General features: G+C 33.0%; 3 protein-coding genes across 3 annotated transcripts; all 3 read left to right on the top strand.

Moving 5' to 3' along the window:
- The first annotated feature begins 1007 nt into the window (after nt 1-1007).
- LOC108554200 (uncharacterized) lies at nt 1008-6511 on the top strand. Its single transcript, XM_017909404.1, has 3 exons — nt 1008-3939; nt 4992-5487; nt 6458-6511. The coding sequence occupies exons 1-2, from the start codon at nt 1821-1823 to the stop codon at nt 5432-5434; spliced, it is 2562 nt and encodes an 853-aa protein (XP_017764893.1). The 5' UTR covers nt 1008-1820; the 3' UTR covers nt 5435-5487; nt 6458-6511.
- Nucleotides 6512-10904: 4393 nt separating this feature from the next.
- Nucleotides 10905-12036, top strand: asf1 (histone chaperone asf1). The gene is made up of 3 exons (XM_017909421.1): nt 10905-11034; nt 11309-11424; nt 11566-12036. The coding sequence occupies exons 1-3, from the start codon at nt 10926-10928 to the stop codon at nt 11935-11937; spliced, it is 597 nt and encodes a 198-aa protein (XP_017764910.1). The 5' UTR covers nt 10905-10925; the 3' UTR covers nt 11938-12036.
- A 1889-nt stretch (nt 12037-13925) lies between these two features.
- Nucleotides 13926-18788, top strand: LOC108554193 (GATA zinc finger domain-containing protein 4). The gene is made up of 7 exons (XM_017909386.1): nt 13926-14104; nt 16984-17156; nt 17266-17342; nt 17418-17519; nt 17611-17694; nt 18215-18449; nt 18524-18788. Exons 1-7 carry the CDS (start codon nt 14102-14104, stop codon nt 18786-18788), a joined length of 939 nt encoding a protein of 312 aa, XP_017764875.1. The 5' UTR covers nt 13926-14101.
- The last annotated feature ends 2444 nt before the right edge of the window (nt 18789-21232 follow it).

Here is a 21232-nt window from a genome sequence, read left to right as displayed (position 1 = left end):
GAATATCGTGCAATAAGTTTATGCAGTCTTAAATTTTAATCTGATGTAAAAATTACCGAGTAATTTTTTAAATATATTTCCAGTTGATTTATTTCAACGACGACCTTTCCCATTGTATGATCTTGAAAATTACTGCAGCCCTTTGATCTGGTCACATAAAACAGATATGAGTTCATCGAAATTTAAGTTTCTTTTTAAAATAAAAGCGTTAAGTAAGCAAGCCCACTACGTATTGTTCGAGATACAAAAAGGTCATTTAAAGATCACAGTACAAAATGAATATAAGGCCATATAAAGATCATATTATAAAATTAGATATCACAAAATCTTTCGTGATCAATAAGTACTATAAAACAAAGGAAGTAATTCATGGAGGTAAAAATTAGCTCGGTTCATCTGCGTTTATAATACTAATGATTTAGCTTGGACTCTTTATCTAGTGACATTTTGCAATAATTGTTTCCTCACGTTTCCTATAATCTCTTCGGTCAGTTTTAATTATATTCCGTCAGCCAGCCACCATTTGAAATAATAGAGGAAAAATTAATGGAGAAATATTTTTCACAGGTGGTAACCACACGGATACCGGTTGGCAGAGGCGAAAAGTGGCCGGCAGTAAGTGCACGAAGACAGAGAGAGCAACAGGGAAACACAGAAAGAGAAAGAGAGAGAGAGAAAAGAAGAAAGACAGACGGGAAACGGTGGCGCACACGTTTCGAGGAAATCAATGGACGCGGTAACTACGAGAGCATCCCATCCAGAAGGAACTCCGACTGATTCTAGACATTAAATGTACCCTCAGGAATTCAGGTTTCGCCCGAGGCTCTCGCGAATCTGGGATGGCTTCGAGCAATGATGATATCGGATTAAGCCCGGCTAACAAGTTCGCCGACGTTCTATCGTCCGTAAAAGTAGATAGGTTTTAAATCGAGTCTTGCCCCAAGAACAAGGCGACGTTGTAACGCCGTTACCACGGCAAAATAATCCAAGGCTTATTGAATCCCGTTGATATAATGGAAGTACACGAAGCAAAGCGGTAATAGTTGATCGTATATGGAGCCTTCAACTATATAACAAAATAAAAAAATATTCAGGAGGAAAGGTCAGCTGTAAACGACGCGTGTATGCTGTGCTTCTTCTGTACAGTTGAAATTGGACAAAAGTATAATAAGCCGTAGTCCTTTCTTAATTTCCAACTTCCATTCAGCCATTCTGTTTATCATACGAATCGCATGGAAACTTGATCTCATGGATCTCTCGTCTAAAATGTAGATATATACAAGTATAGCCAATGAAGAGAGAATTCAAAGCGTTCTAGGAGGAATCCAACTGCTCGGAGGACGAAGTAAATTCACTACGAAACTCTTCCAAAGATCAGGCCAGTGATATAGCTACTATCTGAAGAGAGGAAATGCAACAGATGCCATTGATAAGCAACACCGTAAAAGGGGGATCCACCAAGAAGGCATAAACTACTAGCCTGCCGTCGCCGCCGCCGTGTACAACATTTAGAAATGTAAAATTTGGCTTCGTGCACACCCACGCCAAACAGGACTCACTCTGAGGCTAACTTGCAACTGTAATATCGACAGAAGTTTAAAAGAACGCGCCGTGCCAGGGGACAGAAAAAAAAATAGGGATTTGTTAGAGGAAGATACATAGACATCTTCACAAGTGTCCTTAGAACGTTGAGTGCACTCGTCGTCACGTGCATACCAGCAAACTCTCGCGTTTCCTACTTTTGGTTATGGAATGAACCGATGCCCGACTGAATTTTTTAGCTGTCCGTGCTTCAGGTTCTACTACTGTCAAGCATCATCATGACCCCGATGATGCGTCTGCTTCTGTCGACGTTGCTGCTGATACTGTCCTCTTGCTCGAACCTTCTTTGTTCAGCGAACGGCGATGGTGGACCTAATAGCCCAATCTTTAACCTGGACAATACGGCACTGGAGAAAAATCTAGCAGCCATATTTAAGTTAGTGGCACATAGCTCAGCAACCACGAAACGCAGCGTGCCCGCCTACGATGCCCAAGTCTCGGCCAGTACAACCCTGTCGACAGAACCGTCACCCCTGACGACTACGACCACAACGACGAGCCCGTCGATACCCTCTGTCAGATATCCTTCTGTTCCTCGGGTGACCATGTCGCCTGCCTTTCGCGAATTGCCTTCGTATGCTCCTCCTTCTCGCGCTCTCTTCACTCCTCCTCTACCACCGGAGTACCTTCATCCGTTTGCAAATAAGCCAACGCTGAGAGGAACCAACTCGGATGTTCATTCGGGTCTCAAGAGACCGGTACCGCCACCGAGCGGCACACCAGCTCACGAGAGGATACCCATTAGGCCTCCCGACCTTCAAGGCCCCTCTCAAGTGCCGGAAAGACACTCTCATTCTAGAAATAAGCCTTTAAATACGCCCAGTAAGGAACAAAATGTGGTAGAGTCTAGCGAGCTGGACAGAAGGAACAATACCAACGAGTTCGTACCTACTTTGCATTATCCAAGCATCTCCAGGATACTGTCAGGAAGCAACGGGCGAAAACAGGATATTCCAGAGATACTTTTGAAGCCTCTAGCCACGAAGAGTCCGCCACAGAATGCGCCTGTAATCCCGACCACCGAAAAGATGACCACACTGTCTACCACAACGGCTAGAGCGTCCAGCACCCTAGATTCTTCCAAGTCTGTTACACAACCAACGATCTTCAATCTACCAAATACCAGGAGACATGACGACGACGGTTACCATGGACTCAGGAATGAAAACGGCTTCAAGACGGAAAACATCGAAATCGTGGACACGGAAAGGCTACCGTACCCTCAGCCGCAACCTCCGGCTCCACCACCGAAGAGGCCCAACGAGGCCGGTGACCGTATTGTGCCGCAGATCGACACGTATCCCCTCGAATCCACTTGGCGAATCGCTTGGTTCCTCCATGTGTACGTGGTGGCAATCATGTTCACGTTAATGGCCCTATATTCGATCTACAAGATTGTTCGTTTCAACGAAGCAACGAATCTACTTACTCAGTCGTACTTCCTCACTGTTCATCTGCTTCTTACGACTGTTTGTACCTTAAGGTGCTTTCACCTGTTTTACGACGCTTACAATCTAGAACATTCACTACCCGAGCCTTTGTCCCGGGTGCTCATGTACCTACCAGCACCGTTGTTATCCACAGCGTTCGCCACTTTGGTACTCTACCTGGCCCGTTGCTCGGAGGCTCCTTCGCTGAACAACAGGTTCCTGTCGCCAGCCGCACTCGTCCTATCCTCGACCGTTCACATAGTCCTTTGTGTCTCGCTGCATGTGTCCACGCATGTGCTCGGCTATCAGGATGAGGCGAAAATACTACCATTGATCTGTCAGTGCATCTACATCATCGTTTGCGTAACCCTTGGCCTAGGCTACATGTACGTGTACCGTGTAGTGCGCTCACAAATCCTTCTGACAAACAATAAGACGGCAGGAACGAATCATATAGTCGGTGCTGATCCTACCACGATGGCCTTGAGTACCGCCATTACCACCAGTATCGCTACTGCCCTCTTCTTTATCCTTATGGGATTCGTTCAGCTGTATGGCATCTTCGGCAACGTCCAGGAACGACCGCAATCGAATCGATGGCTATGGTGGGGCTGGCAATTCTTCGTTAGGCTACTAGAGCTAGCTGTATGCGGTCTTCTCGCCTGGGTAGCTAGTCTATCCCAGTACCCGTTGCGAGAGAAACAGCTGCAACAACATCCGGTCCACTCTGGCTTCGCTCTGTTTCCATGCGGTAGCTCGACCTCCACCGAGAATATGGACGATGTGCTTTACCCCGCTATCTGCAGCACCAACCAGGCGATCCAGAATTACACGATGAGAACCGGGAAACAGGTTTACGACGATAGCTTCCCGCTGAACACGCTGCCCGAACATTTGAACATATCAGGTATCGACAATGCGCTACTGTGTGATTGAACGTTACTATCCGAATCCGTCCACTAAACCGTCCACTATCTTTTGCTTCTGGTTCGTAAGAATTTCCTCACAGAGGAATCTGTTGATCTCTGAGTATCTCGTTTAAGCGAGAAATGTTTTTTTTTAAATTATTTCTTGGTGAAATATAAAGGAAAAACCTTTTAGAGTTTAAAGATATACAGAGGCCCGTCTAACTTTGAAGTACTTTTTACTAAGAATCAATTGTTTTTCGATACAGAACTGACGAGAAGTAGCTTAGTACATGGAAGGATGTTTGCAAAATGTTCAATAATACTTTCTTAAAATTCACATGACGAAAAAATGCTTTTAGAATTCACATGGTCTTTCTCAATACTCTCGCGAGATATAAAACGATAAATTGGGTCATCCGGAGCAACGTGCTGTTTCAGTCAACGTGCCTTGAGAAGAGTTCAAAACGCTGACTCGCGGTATTAGTACAATATTGAAACCTCAAAATCAGCAGTTCTTTCTGCGCTTTGTCTTCTAATCGACGCGCTATTACTTTTAAGGTTGTAGGACCGGAATAGTGTATTGTCTAAGGACATTGATTCTTTCTTATCCCCGCTGCCATTTTAGAATACCGGAAATATAAAGCAAAGGGGACAAATGGTAACCGAATCTTCGAAGTATTCTACGCTTCAGTTTATTTAAACAAAAAATTTTCAATCAAATCCTACGCATTCTTCCGGGTATCAACATCGATTTCCGGTTTATTCATTTTCCTGCAACCTACTTTTACGATGTATAAATGCATAACAAAATGGCATTTCGACTTTTCGTTAATGAAACATCCTTTCATGCTAAAAGAGGACTAACTCAAAGGCTATTCTCTTCTACTTTCCATTCTGCACCTCTGATTCTCAAAGGAAACTTCGTCGGTTTGCTTAAACGAAATACACTGCGAACCATGACGAAGCAAGAAAAAAGCGAAAATAATGAACAACTGATTCCTTTTCCAAGCATGGAACTATGGTATGCTAAATAACAGTGTCGTTGTCGTAGGTACTTTCGAGAGGCATTCCATTCGCAAGTCAGGCACCATGGGCCATTTCCCGCACGAAGGTCGCGGCTCGTTAAACCGGCACGGTAATGGGATACAAACTCTCAGGAACTCCGAAAGTCGTGGCAGGCACACACCGGTGCAACAGGGTGGTGGTGGCAGTGTCCACGAGCAAACACCGACCACAGGTTCGACGATGTTAGTCGCCGAGGACGGGTTCGTCAGGTTCCGTAGTCTAGGAGCGGAAGATGACGAATTATCTGACACGCCGAGTGTTGTGGGCACTCATGGTAGAGGAAGCTCACTGGCCGGAAGTGTCAGATTCAACACGAGACATCCGACGCTGCAACATCAGCACCCTCATCAGCATCAGCATCAACACTCGCTACAGCATCCACATCAGAGTCAGCATCAGGCTCACCACCAGTTGTATATCAACACGTAAAAGTCTGTTGTTCCAGGCGCTTCAGATGATAACTTCTTGTTCCCATTGACACGGTGAGTTTAATAAAAATCTATAAATAGGTTAGCTCAAGTGTAAAAGGGAAGGAGGTAATTAATAAATGAGCAAAAGTTCAAGGAGAAACTTGTGCATAAATTCTGATTACTACTATGGAAGTTACCGATGATCAGTGCCCAATTTGTCTACGGCGCCATGTTGCTTATTACTACAGACCAACGACTAGTAACACTGGTAAAATGTTCCTAGAATTTTTAATATTTGTTATTACAATGATATAAAAAGACTAGTGCAGCATAAAAGGTATTTAAATAATTTCATTTTTAACTATATATGATTCATATACTATAATATATATATATTATACGTGACAAAATAAAATATTTATTCTGACACCGTAAACTACTTACATAGAATTAATCTAATAGTCAAAGTATTATATTTTACGTTGAAATTATGTATATTTTTATATGGAATACTGTGGAGTCAAAACTATGATTTAGCGTATAGTGTAGTCTGTATACTAAAAGTATACAAGAAATATGAAACTATACCTACATTGCCGATAAAGGTTAAAAAATTTTCTATGAACTTCTTGCTCAGACGTCGTAAAGAGTTCTGATACAACGAGACATAATTCGGTTAAAATTGAGGGGCGAATGACGGGAAATGTGGTAAAAGTTCAGATTTCGCGCGTTTTATCTTACTAAGAAGTTGATAAAAAAGTTTACCTACCGGAGGTTAAAGTTCCTTCCCCTGTTTTTATGTAGTGGCGCTAAAAGTAATTTAATGGGAACAATGAATTAACGAGTGCGCGCGCACAAAATCACCGGGCTTTCCGGGACGATACGAGAGATACGCTGTTAAAAGATTCTATATAGTTTTAACGATAACGAGGGATAAAGAGCAGTTTCGTTTCCGGCAGATTTAAAGTTACTACCTTAAAAAACGAAAAGAAAATACGTTATTTACAAGCTTCTCACGATTGTTTCTTATATATTGTTACAGATTACGGTCAGAGGAGATCGTCAACCAAGATATAAAATGTTCCGTGGCTTCCTCTGGCAACTGATGGTCTAAACAACTTCGAAGAAACTAATTTTACCTTTACTCTATGTAAGATACGTCCTGTGTATAGACAAAATCTAAAGCGAAAAATGAAAAAAATACGAAACTCACCATTCGCATTTTCCTGCTTCGCGTCTGCGTTCGAGCCGACGAATCTTTGCTGTTCATGGTATTCGTAATATTTATTTCGACATTCTCGATCGAGAGACAGAGAAGAAAAACAAATGAAACGAAAACGGAAAAATGTATACGCGAAACTCGATAATAGAGTTTCATTTCTCTACCTGTTAACGTGGGTAGTGTTCAGGGTATCTCGAATGTTGACCTTATATTAGGCACTTGGTACTTATTAAGGTTCATATGATTCAATCGAACGATTGAATATCGTCATTGAAAAGAGAGAAATGAGAACTTTTAGGAGGCAAGCTTTCTTTCGTTTTTTCTTCTTCGAGTAGCGAGGAAAACTCGGCTGTGGAACGTATCGGTGTAACATGTGATTTATTAAAACTATCGTGATTCCGTGAATATCTATAGACCATCTAGTAATTTATTTTCCATTATTACTACTCTTTTACCTCTGTTTACGTAAACTTCTAGAATCGTTTTTCTTATGACAAAAATTATCTCGACGAATATTGGTGCTTTTCTTAATTATTAAGAGCTGACTGAAAGCGAATCGCATGTTTGTACAAATTTATGATATGACAAACCATTTTATCACTTGTTTAACCGATACGCGTATCCTTCCTCGAGATCCCATGTGCACGTGCTCCATGGCATATTGCTTTGAGATCTGCAGAAAGTATATTTTATAATGAAAAGTAAAGTGAAAGAAAAATTAAGAATAAAAACATGGAAACTTACTCACGTGGTCCAAGTAATATGAAAGAAAATGAATAAGAAACGACTCGGAAAATTTGTTTTGCAATTCTATGAGAACAAAATTTCCAGCAGCGACTAGAGAATATACAATGTTTCTTTTGTTTTTGTTGCCAAGAATTGTTGAAAGAAAGCAACCTGAAAAGAAAAAAAAAATGGAATAACGAATAAGATATAATGAAGAAATTGAAGAAAGAAAGAAAAGACTAGCGGCGTTGTACAGTCGATAATAATTTATCACTCAGTCCAATTGTAAGATTGATTTAGCAATTAAGAGTTGGATTAAGAATTCCCTGTTACATATTAAGTTATGTCAATGTAGCCGGTAGATGCTACAGCGCTCTTAGGGACGGATATCAGCGATTTCTGTTAAACGAATTCAATGTCGAGCGACAAGCACGATGTAACCATGTTTTCTCTCCGCGTCGGAGACACCACATACGAAGGATTGAACTTCGCGCACAGGCCAGCATATTTCTTCCGTTTCTTTAACTATGTATTTTTCCTCTACCTATGTATTCTGTATGTGTTCTTTCCTTCTATTTTCCACTTTCATTCGTCTAACCTGTCTCTTCTTTCCTCCTTTCTTTTCTTTTTTCCTTTCTATTTTTTTTTTTTTTTTTTTTTTTTTTTTTTTTGAGTTATCGTGTTTCGCATTGTGTATGTACCTTGTGTATGTTCGCATTGAACCTAAGGTACAAAACAGTACTTTCTATCTTCTTCACTTCGTAATATTGATAATAGGTTAAATAAGCGGTCAGCGCAGTGTATATGTTTATATGGACATTGTAAATAAGGTATACGGGCTCGTCATGAGTAGATATAATTTCGTTGCGATAGGATCTGTGCAGATTCTATTCGACACGCACCGAAATTCACATGTAAACAAACATAACACGTGCACGCGATCCGAATACTCCCGTGCACACGACCGTACACGACACGTTCACTACATACATGTACCTAACCTCTCAACTCACCTTCCTCTCGGTTGTAAATGCAAGACTCGTTTTTAATTTATGTCGGAAGTTGTATTTATTATGTGAAACATTCCACAGCAAAGAAAGTGATCAGTGTGAATGCGATCGATTTTGTGGGATCTTATTGCAATTTTAGGTTATACGAACATAACGCTGAAGAAAGAGGAACAAGTGTAAATAAAAGCTTTTTTGTGAAACACGTTATGTTTCTCTTAATTTTCTTCGCTTATGTTAATATTAATCTTTGCACGAAATAGTTTTCCACCTTTATTCTGTTTCAATGAAGAAAATTTCGATATTAATTATAAACATAAATGGACGGGCATGTAAACATCGGTTGTAAACAAATGTAAACAGATATATTAACTTGTCAAACGAAGTACTAAAACATTTTATATTCTTGCAATTGTTTTATAGAAAAAGGTTTAATCTACCAAATTTATTTATACCCGTTTTAGAATTTATTTTTGACCCACTTTTTCGGTCTGCTTGAACATTTTGCGTTATTATTACGTACTGTATTCTGCGTCATAAAATAATCGTCGAGCATTAAGTTTTAATTTTCTTTAACGCCAAGAGAAGAAATTAATAGAAATTAATTTAATTGTCATGACCTACTAATGAATCAAACGGTGCTACTCGGAACGAATAGTAATGCTGTTTAAAGCGTTTTTTTTGATGTTGCTCATTTATAAATTTGCATTGACATTTTGAGAATAAAAGAATAAAAATATTTGACAATGAGTTGTCCGCCGACCTATGTCGCGATGTAAAAGCAATTCTGTATAGATAACACATGTCAGGAACAATGTATATAAAAAAATATTTAATAAACCTTATATGTAAAATTGTGGTTGCTTTGATGCAATTTCATTTCCATCAAAAATAATAGTAGGAAACTCATCCTTCAAATCATACATTTTAAAAACAAGTAATACTATTTTTCAACTTTAGTAGAATAAGTTTTTTTTTTACTAAAATTGTTTTAAAGCTTAGAATATGAAATAGAATAACAAATATGAGAAAATCAATTGCATTTCTTTAAAATAATCTTTAAATGAAATCCTGTGATTTAATTTGTAATTTTATATTGTATTGTATGTATTTTTGAAGAGAATCTCCTAGGCAAACCACCTATTGACAAAAGATTGAAATAGTAAGAAAAATATACTATATACGTAAAAGTAAGTTCGTGTTATAAATTTAATATAGATTTCAATATGAACTTACCAAATAATACAAAAAATATTTTTACTCTTACTGATTTCATCAACTTTTGTAGTTAAATAAAAAATAATTTCTGCATTAACCCTCCTAAATTATAAAGGGCATAACAAAACCGCAAATGAGGTATAAAATAGATGGTATTGTGTGAATTTCTTCGTTCCGGTTTCTAGGATATACAGTCACTCGTAATGTTATCGACATTTTAGTTATATTTTGTAATTTTAGTATATACTGCATCGGTAATATTGGAACTGGCACTAAAATAATAAGAGGATTCTAGAACCCCTTTGATGTATATTACAAAATGTATTAGATCTTAAATTTATTTTAATTTCCATATTACATCTTTAGTACAGTTATGAAATATATTAATCAGTTTTTAGTTATATATAACTTTAATCAGGATTACTAATGATATTTGTAATCCTATCCTATGCTGAATTGATAATATTGAAAATGATTCATGAATTCACGAATCCTTAAACAGTGGCACAAAAGCGCAATGAGTATTAAATCTATGTTGTATCTTATCTATGCTTACAATTCTTTAAATCAAACATCAACTACTGAGTTTCATTCAACTAAAATTTGTAATATTTTATAATGCTGTAATATTTGAAAACAAAAAGTCACTATTAATAATTTGTCCAAGGATATTATTGTCTTTTATGATTGGATCTAAAAAATTCATAATTACACCAATTACATATTTGTATATTGTAAATAATCCTTAAGGACCGACATTCTTATAAGATATCTTACAAATGTATAAATGTATTCTTGCATTAAAATAAGCATAAATAAATAAATACATTTTATTCTTTATTTATTTTTGAAAATCTATACATTTTGTAACTTTAAAATTCTGTAAATAGAAAGAAGAAAATTAAATTATATTATACGCGTATTTGAAAGTGAAAATTTCAAAGATGTGTAACGAACAATTTTTTAATTACCATATTTACATTAGACAATCTTTAAAATTCAGACAAGATTAACAAGAAGTTGTCCATATATTTTTTAAAATTCATTCCAAATTAAGGCGAACAACTTTTTGAATTTCTTTTACTGTGAAATATTTACGATACTTATGAAGTTTCGTTAGTCTCGTAGCACCGGAAACGTCCTTTGGGTCGTTTGCCGCCAAAGTAAGCAGTGTGTTGGAATGAAATTGTTTATGCTTTGATTCGAGATCTTTCGTGTTTCACGGGATTAATCCTCTAATTAAGTGTGAAGATTGTAGTTTAATAAACGATTTTTCAAAGTTATTATTGTGAAAATCTCAGTTTTTCTGTAAAATTATTCGTTAAACAAAGTGAACCATGGCTAAAGTTCAATTAGCAAATGTAGCAGTTCTTGATAATCCTTCACCGTTTCTAAATCCATTCCAATTCGAAGTTACTTTCGAATGTATCGAAGAATTAAAAGAAGGTACATCTTTTTCTTTTTTTTTTTGTGCATGAAACAATTATAAATTGGTACTAGCATCGTTCGAAACGAATACACATTTGAATATTTTCAATGCTTATGTTAGGTTAGTTTTAACTATTTAATACTTTGTTTTCCAAGGACGAATGACTAAAATATTATCTGGTAATGTTATTGTGATATACGTTGATGATAAGAGCATCGATATATTTTCTTTTTAAATGATTCGTTTCGAACAAGCGATATAAAATATCAAACAACCACAATGGTTTTACAGATTTGGAATGGAAAATGATCTATGTCGGTAGTGCCGAATCTGAAGAGTTTGATCAGGTTTTAGATACAATTTATGTTGGTCCAATTCCTGAAGGAAGGCATATGTTTATTTTTCAGGTAAATTGATAATGTTGTTTGATTAATAGCTTAATTAACAATAAACTAACAGTTGTACATTGTAATTAAAATCTTTTCTAAATGTACATTTAATACATTAATATCTTTATATATAAATTTCACACTTATTACTTATTTTAGGCTGATCCTCCTGATGTCAGTAGAATTCCTGTAAATGATGCTTTAGGAGTCACAGTTGTTTTATTAACTTGTTCATACAGAGGACATGAATTTGTGCGTGTTGGATATTTCATAAATAATGAGTACACAGACGCAGAACTTAGAGAAAATCCACCACCACAACCTCAATTTGATAAAGTACAAAGAAATATCTTAGGAGATAAACCACGTGTCACTAGATTCAAAATAAATTGGGATGACGGAACAAGTTCAGCAACAAATAATGTACCAGAAGGCATGGATGCACAGTCATTAGAAGAAACATCACAAGATGCACCAACATCTACATTGGGTTTTACAGAAAATACACAGAATAGTATGGAAGTGATGTGAATATTTTGTTAACTGTCAATAATTAATAAGTTAGCACAGACCATAATATGATAAATGAAGTAGTGCCTGGAAAGAAGATTCTAATGGTTCATATATTTGGATACCTCAAAGGAAAAACATTATATAAAAATGGTAGCCTTTTATATGCTACATATTAATTGGTTACCATTTATTAAAAAAAGCTTATATGTTAAAAGAAAGTGACATAATGGGTAATACGATAATTTACACCATGAATCGAAATGATATTCTTTATTATTGGGTACCTATATGTAATTGTTTGTACAGGAAAGCAATTAAGAATTACTTACTACATGTCAATGGCAACCAAGTAATTTATTCAAATATGAAAAAGTAAATTTCTAATATACATTATAAATGTTAAGTTTAATACCATAAATGTCATGTTGGAAAACTTTTTAAAAGCAGAACAAGAATAAGCTTCAAATTATCAGTTTGTGACACCATAATCATTGATGCAATGAAACAGTACAGAAACTGTTTAAATATTAACTCTTGATAATTGTAATTTAAAAATTATATTATGATATTCTAGAAATGTTTGAAATTTTGTGTTTGATACTTTAAGTATTATATTATGGCTTATTATTATATCGTAAATTAATAGAAATAAGGCTGTTCCCATTTTATCAGTGTATGTACATATATACTAAAATGAGAAATACACATTATGTTTTTTACTTCATTATATGTTGTTTTTAAATATTCCACCTTCGATAATTATTAATAGACACAGGTATGTAAAATTTAAATAACATTAACCTGTGATTCTTGAAAAAATTTTGAAATTTAACGAGACTAATTTATTAAAATGTTATGAAGAATCAAAGATTCTTAATTGAATTCAAAGTTAAATTAAAATTTTAAAATTCCTTAAGCATAATTTAAATAGTGATGAATTTTAATTCATACGTAATATTTAGCATTGTAATTAATATAAACTTAAACACTTCGATTTACTCCTGATTCAAAATTGTTTTACAAAAGTAGATTTGTGATTTATTAATAGGTACCCATAATATCATAATATATACGCTACTGTTACCGTTTATCCCTACTTTCTAAATTAACTAGCTAACGTTTAAAAGTGGACAGGCGTAATATATTACGTTTGTTTTGACAACAATATGAAATTGTTAGTAAATTTTGAATGCAATTAGAAAAAAATATCTAAAACTAAACTACGTACTATGTCGTATAATAAAAAGAAAAGGAATTTTATTTACCATACATACTTTTTAAAAGATTGATTTACTATATCAGCTAGTTTTCAATTAAAATTTGAATGCATCCATCTGTTAATTTTACAATATTATATAATATAGAATAATATAAAATAAAGTATCAGAGATATAATATAAAAAAATGTTATCAGAAAAGATTTTAAAGAAACATCTTTCAACAAGGGTGCATCCCTATGTATGTATATGCATCTATACAGTGACTCAATGTGATAAATTTTATCATTAAATATTTTATTATCTTATTAAATTACAAAAATATAACCAATGAAAAATAACTTAAAAAAGGAAAAATGCTGGTCTTGTCATAATCAATTAATTTATATAAAAGAAAAATAAAAGAAATTTTTTCTCAAAAAAACACGAGTATTAATTTGCTATAACATAAATATGAATATATAGTACAAAAATAAATGTATAGTATAATATTGCAATATAAAATGTAATATAAAAAATGTTTATGATTTATAAAATTATAAAATAAATTTTAAATCTATTTTAAAAACCAAACTTATATCGATTTTCTCCCATGAATATATAACATAAATTTTCATAAATATTTTTCATTTAGTTTTTTCCTCTATCTGCGCAGTACATGAATGACCATGCTCTATTGTCTATGAAAAGCGAAGGGTCAGTATAATACGTCTACGCTACTGTCATCACCCCCACCACCTGTTTTGTGGTAAGCAGGTCTGAACATGTTCAGTATACGCCGACTCGGCGAGTAACAACAACGTTGGGTTTCAGGTGGATCTTGAACGAGCAAGTGTGGTTGCGTGCGGAATTGTGCGCACGAATGAACCTGTCAATAGCCTACAGACGTATATTGCGTACATGCAAGTACAATTACAGGAGTAATACATATTTGAGACCTTTATATAGTCAAATCATATTCTCCAATGGTAAGTAAAAGAAATTTCAAATTCGCAATTACTATATACGAATACGGAGTCTTTCACTTCCCTCATTTGTTAATTTTGACTTACAAGCGAATCGAATAAACTAATTTAAAAAGTTTTCTAACAACGTAACACATAATTACAAAGGACATACATATCCACTCCGTTACTATGGACATATCCGTGTTGCCAAATCAAGTATAATAAAGTTTGAAGTGTATTACATATCAGCAACAGTATATATATGTTACATATTTATAGGAGCTGTGACAAACAGAGATTATTATTATGATAGGCATATGATGGGGAATATCAAATCATATACCTAATCATAAAATGTCACCCCGACAATAATTTTTATTCTTTTTATTCCTTACTGAAATTATATTTGAAAGTTTCGTAACTTCACATTAAGATTTCATCATCTTTTTTAAAATTTTATTGTTTTCAATGGTTTTTTTTTAACCTGTATGTTACATTAGGTTTCGTGGGTGATCATATATCCTCATAAATATACTTGCTTTCATTATTATAATGAATAACAGCGCACTGATAATACATTTTATTTTTTTTATTGTAACTAAAATGAAACTTAATGATAAAGTAGAGCGAAAGAAAAATGTATATAAATTTCTGTAGTGAGCAGTATTTTGTGCAAATTTTAGTGTGATCTTGTTGCTAGAACCGGAATATGTGTTCAACAATTCTCGGTACGACATCGGCGCGCGACGATGACTCATACGACCAACGCTTTTTTCTTTTTCGTCCGAGAATCTACCGCCATCGTCAAAATAAGATATCGTAAAAGAATAAAAGTATAATTATAATATTAGATATCCTGATACATTGTGTAGATAATTATCAATCGACAAAGATACTCTTTTGTTTATGAATCATTGCATATTTCAATAACAGACTTTTTGCGTAGCAACCATATCTGTCAATAAATAAAGTTAATTGGATTTTTATATAATTTTAACATTTAATACTTGGGATTGTGATCTATAAATTATATTAAATATATTTTACGATTTACCGACAAATTTTATAAATCTTATAAATTTTTAATATTTAAACATTATTATCAAATTAAAAATTCGTGGATTAATATACAGTGGCCTACGAATTTATTCGAACGTTATACAAATTTTAAGAGAATACTAAAAAATTCTTATTTTAATAGAAGTATACATGTACGCAAACAAGTTACATACGGTTCGATATTTTTCATGAAATCCTTGCTCAAAATTACAATTCAATTTCTGTTTTTTTTTAAATTCAACTATATAACTATACTAAATAAAGAAATATTTTTGGTGCTCTGTCACTGTATAGTAAAAATTTCTCCGTCTGAGTTCCCGTTTAAGAATAAAAAAAATTGTTAAAACTTTGTTCCTTGATTTTACTTGTACTTACTGCATATAAGTACACATACATGTATATCTTCAGCAAATATCAAAATAAACTGATTTCCTATGTTTGATCTTAATATATAATACGGTTATTCAACAATGACAAATGTCACATATAGTGCGATCAAAATTGTAATCGTTTTCCAGAAACTTATCGATTGTGCTATGATCTAATGTTATATATTTCATATATTTCATTAATCGTAACTATTTATTAGATTTACGACTATGACGTGAATATAGCAATATATATATTTGATCTGATAGATGCTGCAAATAAAGTTAAAAAAATGCGCGTGTTGCATTCTGGAACAGTCATTTTCGACTATATTTAAAAACATTTTCCAATAATTAAAAATAAATAATATACTTATAAAGAAATAATAAAAAATTGCCATTATTAAATATTTTTTATAATTACACAATTTACAAAAAAGTTAATGTAAAACATTTAAAGATGTGTTATAGTCAAAATAATGGATACTAAATGTACTGTATGCGGATTTTAATCAACTTTAATTCAACCTTTTATGTTAAACGGTGAATGTAAGAGCTTTCAGATGGCGGCGAAACAAAATGGTGGTGCGAAAAGAGTTTGAAATCTGCAGAATCACTGTCTTATCATTCGATTAACTAAAATTATCAATAATTTTATAAATTTTGTATATTTACTTTTATTTAAACAAAAATTCAATTCTTTCAAATGTTCTTTTATATTTTGCTTATTTTATACTATTTGTATACTCTAGTTCTTCATCGTTTTGTGAAAGGTTAAATCAATAATAACAAATTTTAAAACATTATTTTTTATTTTTAAATATACGATTGTTAAGAAATTTTAATAAATATTACAAATGTTACATTATATTAAATATCATACAAATTGCAAATTTTTAATAATAGATATTTGTCTATTAGGAATTAATAAAGAAGAAATAGTAATTTACTTTATAACGAATTAATTGGAACTATGAAATGGCATTTTGTTTCTCGCTTTTTATTTTTTTATTTTTTTATTAATTGTTATTATAAAAAAGGAAATGAAAAACTAGAGGGATGGTCCTTTGAAAGTTGTTTCAAACTTATATGTAGGTCATAAGGAACCGTCGAGAGTCCTTGGATATTGAAACCGGAAATGCCGCACGTTCCGTATTTGATTTCTAGAGACAGAATAAAATAAAAAAATATTAGAAATAACACTACTTTTTTATAATAAAGTATAAAAATTGAATTCGTATAATAAATATAACGCAAACATAAAGGTATCTTTACAATTTCAGTATTAATGTATCTGTAAAAATGATATACCTTGATGAAAATATTATAGCTTACAAGTTCTTCACCTATTAATACGTTTGATAGAATCAGTATTAACGTATTAAGTTAGTTTTTTGAAGATGTACTTTTCCAAATATTTTAAATAGTATTCATGTATCGGATTAAAATTTTTTAAATTATTCTTTTTCATAGGCTACGATAGAGGAAAGATTTTGTCGTGACGATACAGACTGTTCCGATAAGCAGTACTGTTATCATGTATCGGAACGATGCGTTGACTATACCCAATGCAGCAGGTATAATAGACAAGAAAATCATGAAAAAAGATCACAACATCCTTCTCAGTGTGGACCTTGTCTTTCTGGGTAATTATAGTTTGTTATACATTCATATGTTTTCATATTTTTATCTCTTAATTTTTCATACATATTCATATACGCTGTTTTACTGTTATTAACTTTAAAATAATTGCAGCTACTCCACGGAAAAATTGGGCACAGGAGAAATGGCATTGTTATGTTGGAAAATAAACGCGCAGCAAAATAGTTTAGGTAAGAAATAATGAAATTATCTTGTTAAATATTTTGTTTAAAATTTGTATACTAATTTCACTTTAATTTATACAGAAACGGACAGATTAAATAATTATATGATTATTTACATCACAGTTGGAATATCCCTGTTTCTTTGCTTAATCGCTAAATTCGTCGGTATACTTCTCAGAAAACGTAAGTATTAAACCTTAAATGTTTGTAAATATGATAGAAATATGTGTAAGTTTGTTTAGAAAATCAAATGCAATTATATGATATATTCCAGGAATGTCAAAGCAACAAAATAATAAGGGTAAACCGTGCGGTGAACTTTGCGTGATGGAACCCACTGCGCCACCGTTGGAAAATAGTGAGTAATACTGACTGTTATAAACATTATTAATACTAAAGCACACATTCATTCCATTTAGTGCAGCACTGCTTAAAGAAATATTTAAAATGACACAAAGTACGACGACTATTTGCTATTAATAAGTGGGTAGATTAGTAGTTTAATATCTCTTTATTTAAAGGTAGTTTCTTTAATGTTCTTTCTTCTTTAAATAATATTTGTAGTAAAATAAATATTCAATAAATTCACGCCAAATTGTAAATTAAGATATACAAGCACTGTAGTTAGTAGCTTCTGTGTCTTAAATACTCATTTTTTAACACTTTATATGTTGAAGTTACTAACCGTTAAAAAAGCGGTTAATTTTTTTTCTATACGAAAAACTCGATTATTTCATTACAGTAAACCTACCTTGAACGCTGAATTAACTGCGAGCTGTTCAGAACGCGGTAATAACGTGTATAGAATTATGTATGTTACATCGTGAATATTAATATGATACTTAATATAATTGTTTCATAAATTGTGTATTTTACAGGACCTTTCATCACCTGTAAGGAAGGATCATCTCCAGTATCATTTAATAACAATAAAAATTTAAAGGATAAGAATAATCTTGTACGTGCTGGCTGTTATGTGCCTCCGAGTTGGATTCGTACAAATCCGAATTATGAAAATGATTCGAGTAACGACAGCATAAATGCAATGGAGCAACTACATTCCATGTCTGAGTTATCAACAGATGATCATCAATTTAATAGCTGGATTCCGGAGTAAGTAAATATTTAATTTCTAAGAATGTTTTTGGATTCTGTTATATAATTATTGTATAACTGTATATTTGCAGACGATTAACACTTGAAGTTACAAATGGGAACTCAGATGGATATGAAATAGAACAATTGGATAATAGTTTAAACACAACTTTAGTTGAAACAAATAATCCGTCTTCATCTAATTCAGCTGAAGAAGATAATAACAATAATAATAATAATGGTTCAGCATCTGAATCTAATAATACACAAAATAGTAGAGAACATGTACGAATATCTAATATTTTGATCTCTCAAAAAATATCAATGAACGTGAATTTACTCAATGGTGATTATTGATCTCACAAATATACATGTCATAATAGTATAAATAGTATATTAAGCAAGTGCCTTGTCTAAATTAAACGACATCAAATTTATTCAGTAAAATTTTATTGCACATAATTTGCATTTATATAAAAATGACTGTAATGGATATTAGAAATTGGATAGAAAAAAGAAAGTGATTTAAAATTCCTTACTTAGGCCATAATATCTTATTGTAATAAATTCATAAATTTATCAATATTGTAAGTTCATGCTTAAAAAGTATCTGTTAACTTTTTTTAAAACTATCTGTCAGCTAAAGAAGTCTAGTCAATAAATATTATAAATAGCTGACTGCTAAAATTTATTATCTAATAACTTATATAATAATGTGACTATATTAATTTTTGTTTAAATATGAACTTCATTTTTTAATTTTCAAAATGTTTTCAAAATATCATTTCAGCTTAAAGTTAGTTTGTATTCCTCAAATAATATAACATATGTCAGCATTATGGCCTTATGTATTTAATCTTATTTACTCTTATTTTTTCTTTATATCTATTATAATAATTTACAATTTGAGATATGAATAAATCTTTGGGATCTAATAGATAAAAACGTCAATTAAAATAAAACTCTACACGTTGTTCATGATTGTTAATTAGAACAATTTGATGTCGTATGTTAAAAAATTTTCTATATATTTTTAATAATCAAGTAATGTATTCATGATATTTCCTTATAATATTCAAAACATATTCAATCACGTACTTTGATATAATATTCAAAGCGTTTTATACATACTAGAAGAATAATCATTTTGTATAACTAGTACTTTATATAATAATTATGTTAACAATAATCCATCTTGAGATTTAATCTACAAACGATTTATAGAAATTTAATAAATTCATAAATATTTTTCATCAATGCTCAGTATTTAGAATATATTAAGAAAATACATCTGTATTAAAATATTTCAAAATATTACAATATTTTAATAATAATTTAAACAGAACTTTTTAATGTAATTTAAACAAATAATTTCAAAAAAGAATAACAAATTTTTTAAATTCTGTTAACATATGTTTTAAAAACATAATACACTTGTATGTTAAGAATGTTATTTGTTGTTTATTTATAAAATATTATAATGATATAAGCATCTACATTGTATCTATATATCAGATCTTATTATAATACATTTATGACATAAAATATACTCTGTGTCTCATTATTAGATTCATGTATGATTTATTAATTTACGCTTTATAAACAAATGGACAATTCTTTTGCCGCTGTAATGGACAATACTTTTGAACTTCTGTGGACAATACTTTTGCCGGCTCGGCGAGAAACTTTTGACCAAGTTGACAATTTTGTATCCGGATAACATAATATGAAAGGAGGTCCATCGTTAAGCCAGTTCCAAGAAATTACGTCATTTTCAAGAATTCTTTGTAGAATACTTTTGCCGCCTCGGCGAGAATTTCTTGACCGATTTCGCGACTTTGTACTAGGATAACATAACATAATAGAAGGTTGCTCGCCGACAGATGCCCAGAAATGACGTCATTTCCAAGAATTCTGTGGTCAATCATTTTACACTTTGGCGTAAAATTTTCAGCCAATTTTACGATTTTGTATTAGGATAATATAACATAATAGGAAGTCGCCTATCGACAGGTTCCTAGGAATGACGTCACTTTCTACCAGTTTTAGCCAGATAAATTTCGCAGCATTTGCGTGAATATACATACTATACACAGACTATTCATTGCAGGAGATTTTAATTATTTTACTTACCTTACTTACCTTATTTTGCTTACTTTGCTTCCTTGCCTTACTTACCTTACTTACCTTACCTCCCGTACTTTATTCTTCTTACTTCACATATTACTTTAACAGATATTGCCCACTCTTAATTTTTAAAGTTCGACGAGAACATTTAAAATGTACAAGAAATAGCACATATCTTAAACTTTATGCGTAGCTCTTAGCTTCGTATCGTCTTCAAAAAAATAATTTTTGGGAATCGATACCAATTACCAGGTCTCACCACGAGGAGGTGGCTACGCATCGAGACCCGACATGCGCCCTAGTGGCGCAGCCTGCTGGTGCTACCTGTATCAAAGGTACCCTAATCTAACTTGGAGCGAATTAAGTTAAAGTGACTCTACTGACACTTTATTTTATTTCGTGTCTTACAAAGGGAACTTCGATTCGGTATACTGAAACTCTACTGTCGCAACGCTAAGATATTTTCAAGTTCCCATAAAAATAGGGAATGAAATATCAAACACGCGAGCAAATAGATAATCGCGACGCGCCCGAACGAATTCGCGATTATTCGAAAGACCGACTAGCCTAGGCGATGTACTCCCGTGTACAGAGATAACTTCATACCTCGGCACCCTCCCGATCGGGCCTAGCTCAATTCCAGTCACTGTCGCACTCGCCAAGACTTACACGTG

This window comes from Eufriesea mexicana, unplaced genomic scaffold, assembly GCF_001483705.2.
Source record: "Eufriesea mexicana isolate 0111107269 unplaced genomic scaffold, ASM148370v2 scaffold18034, whole genome shotgun sequence".
NCBI lineage: Eukaryota > Metazoa > Arthropoda > Insecta > Hymenoptera > Apidae > Eufriesea > Eufriesea mexicana.
The sequence above is the reverse complement of the archived record's forward strand: the minus strand, read 5'-3'. Positions and strand labels throughout refer to the sequence as shown.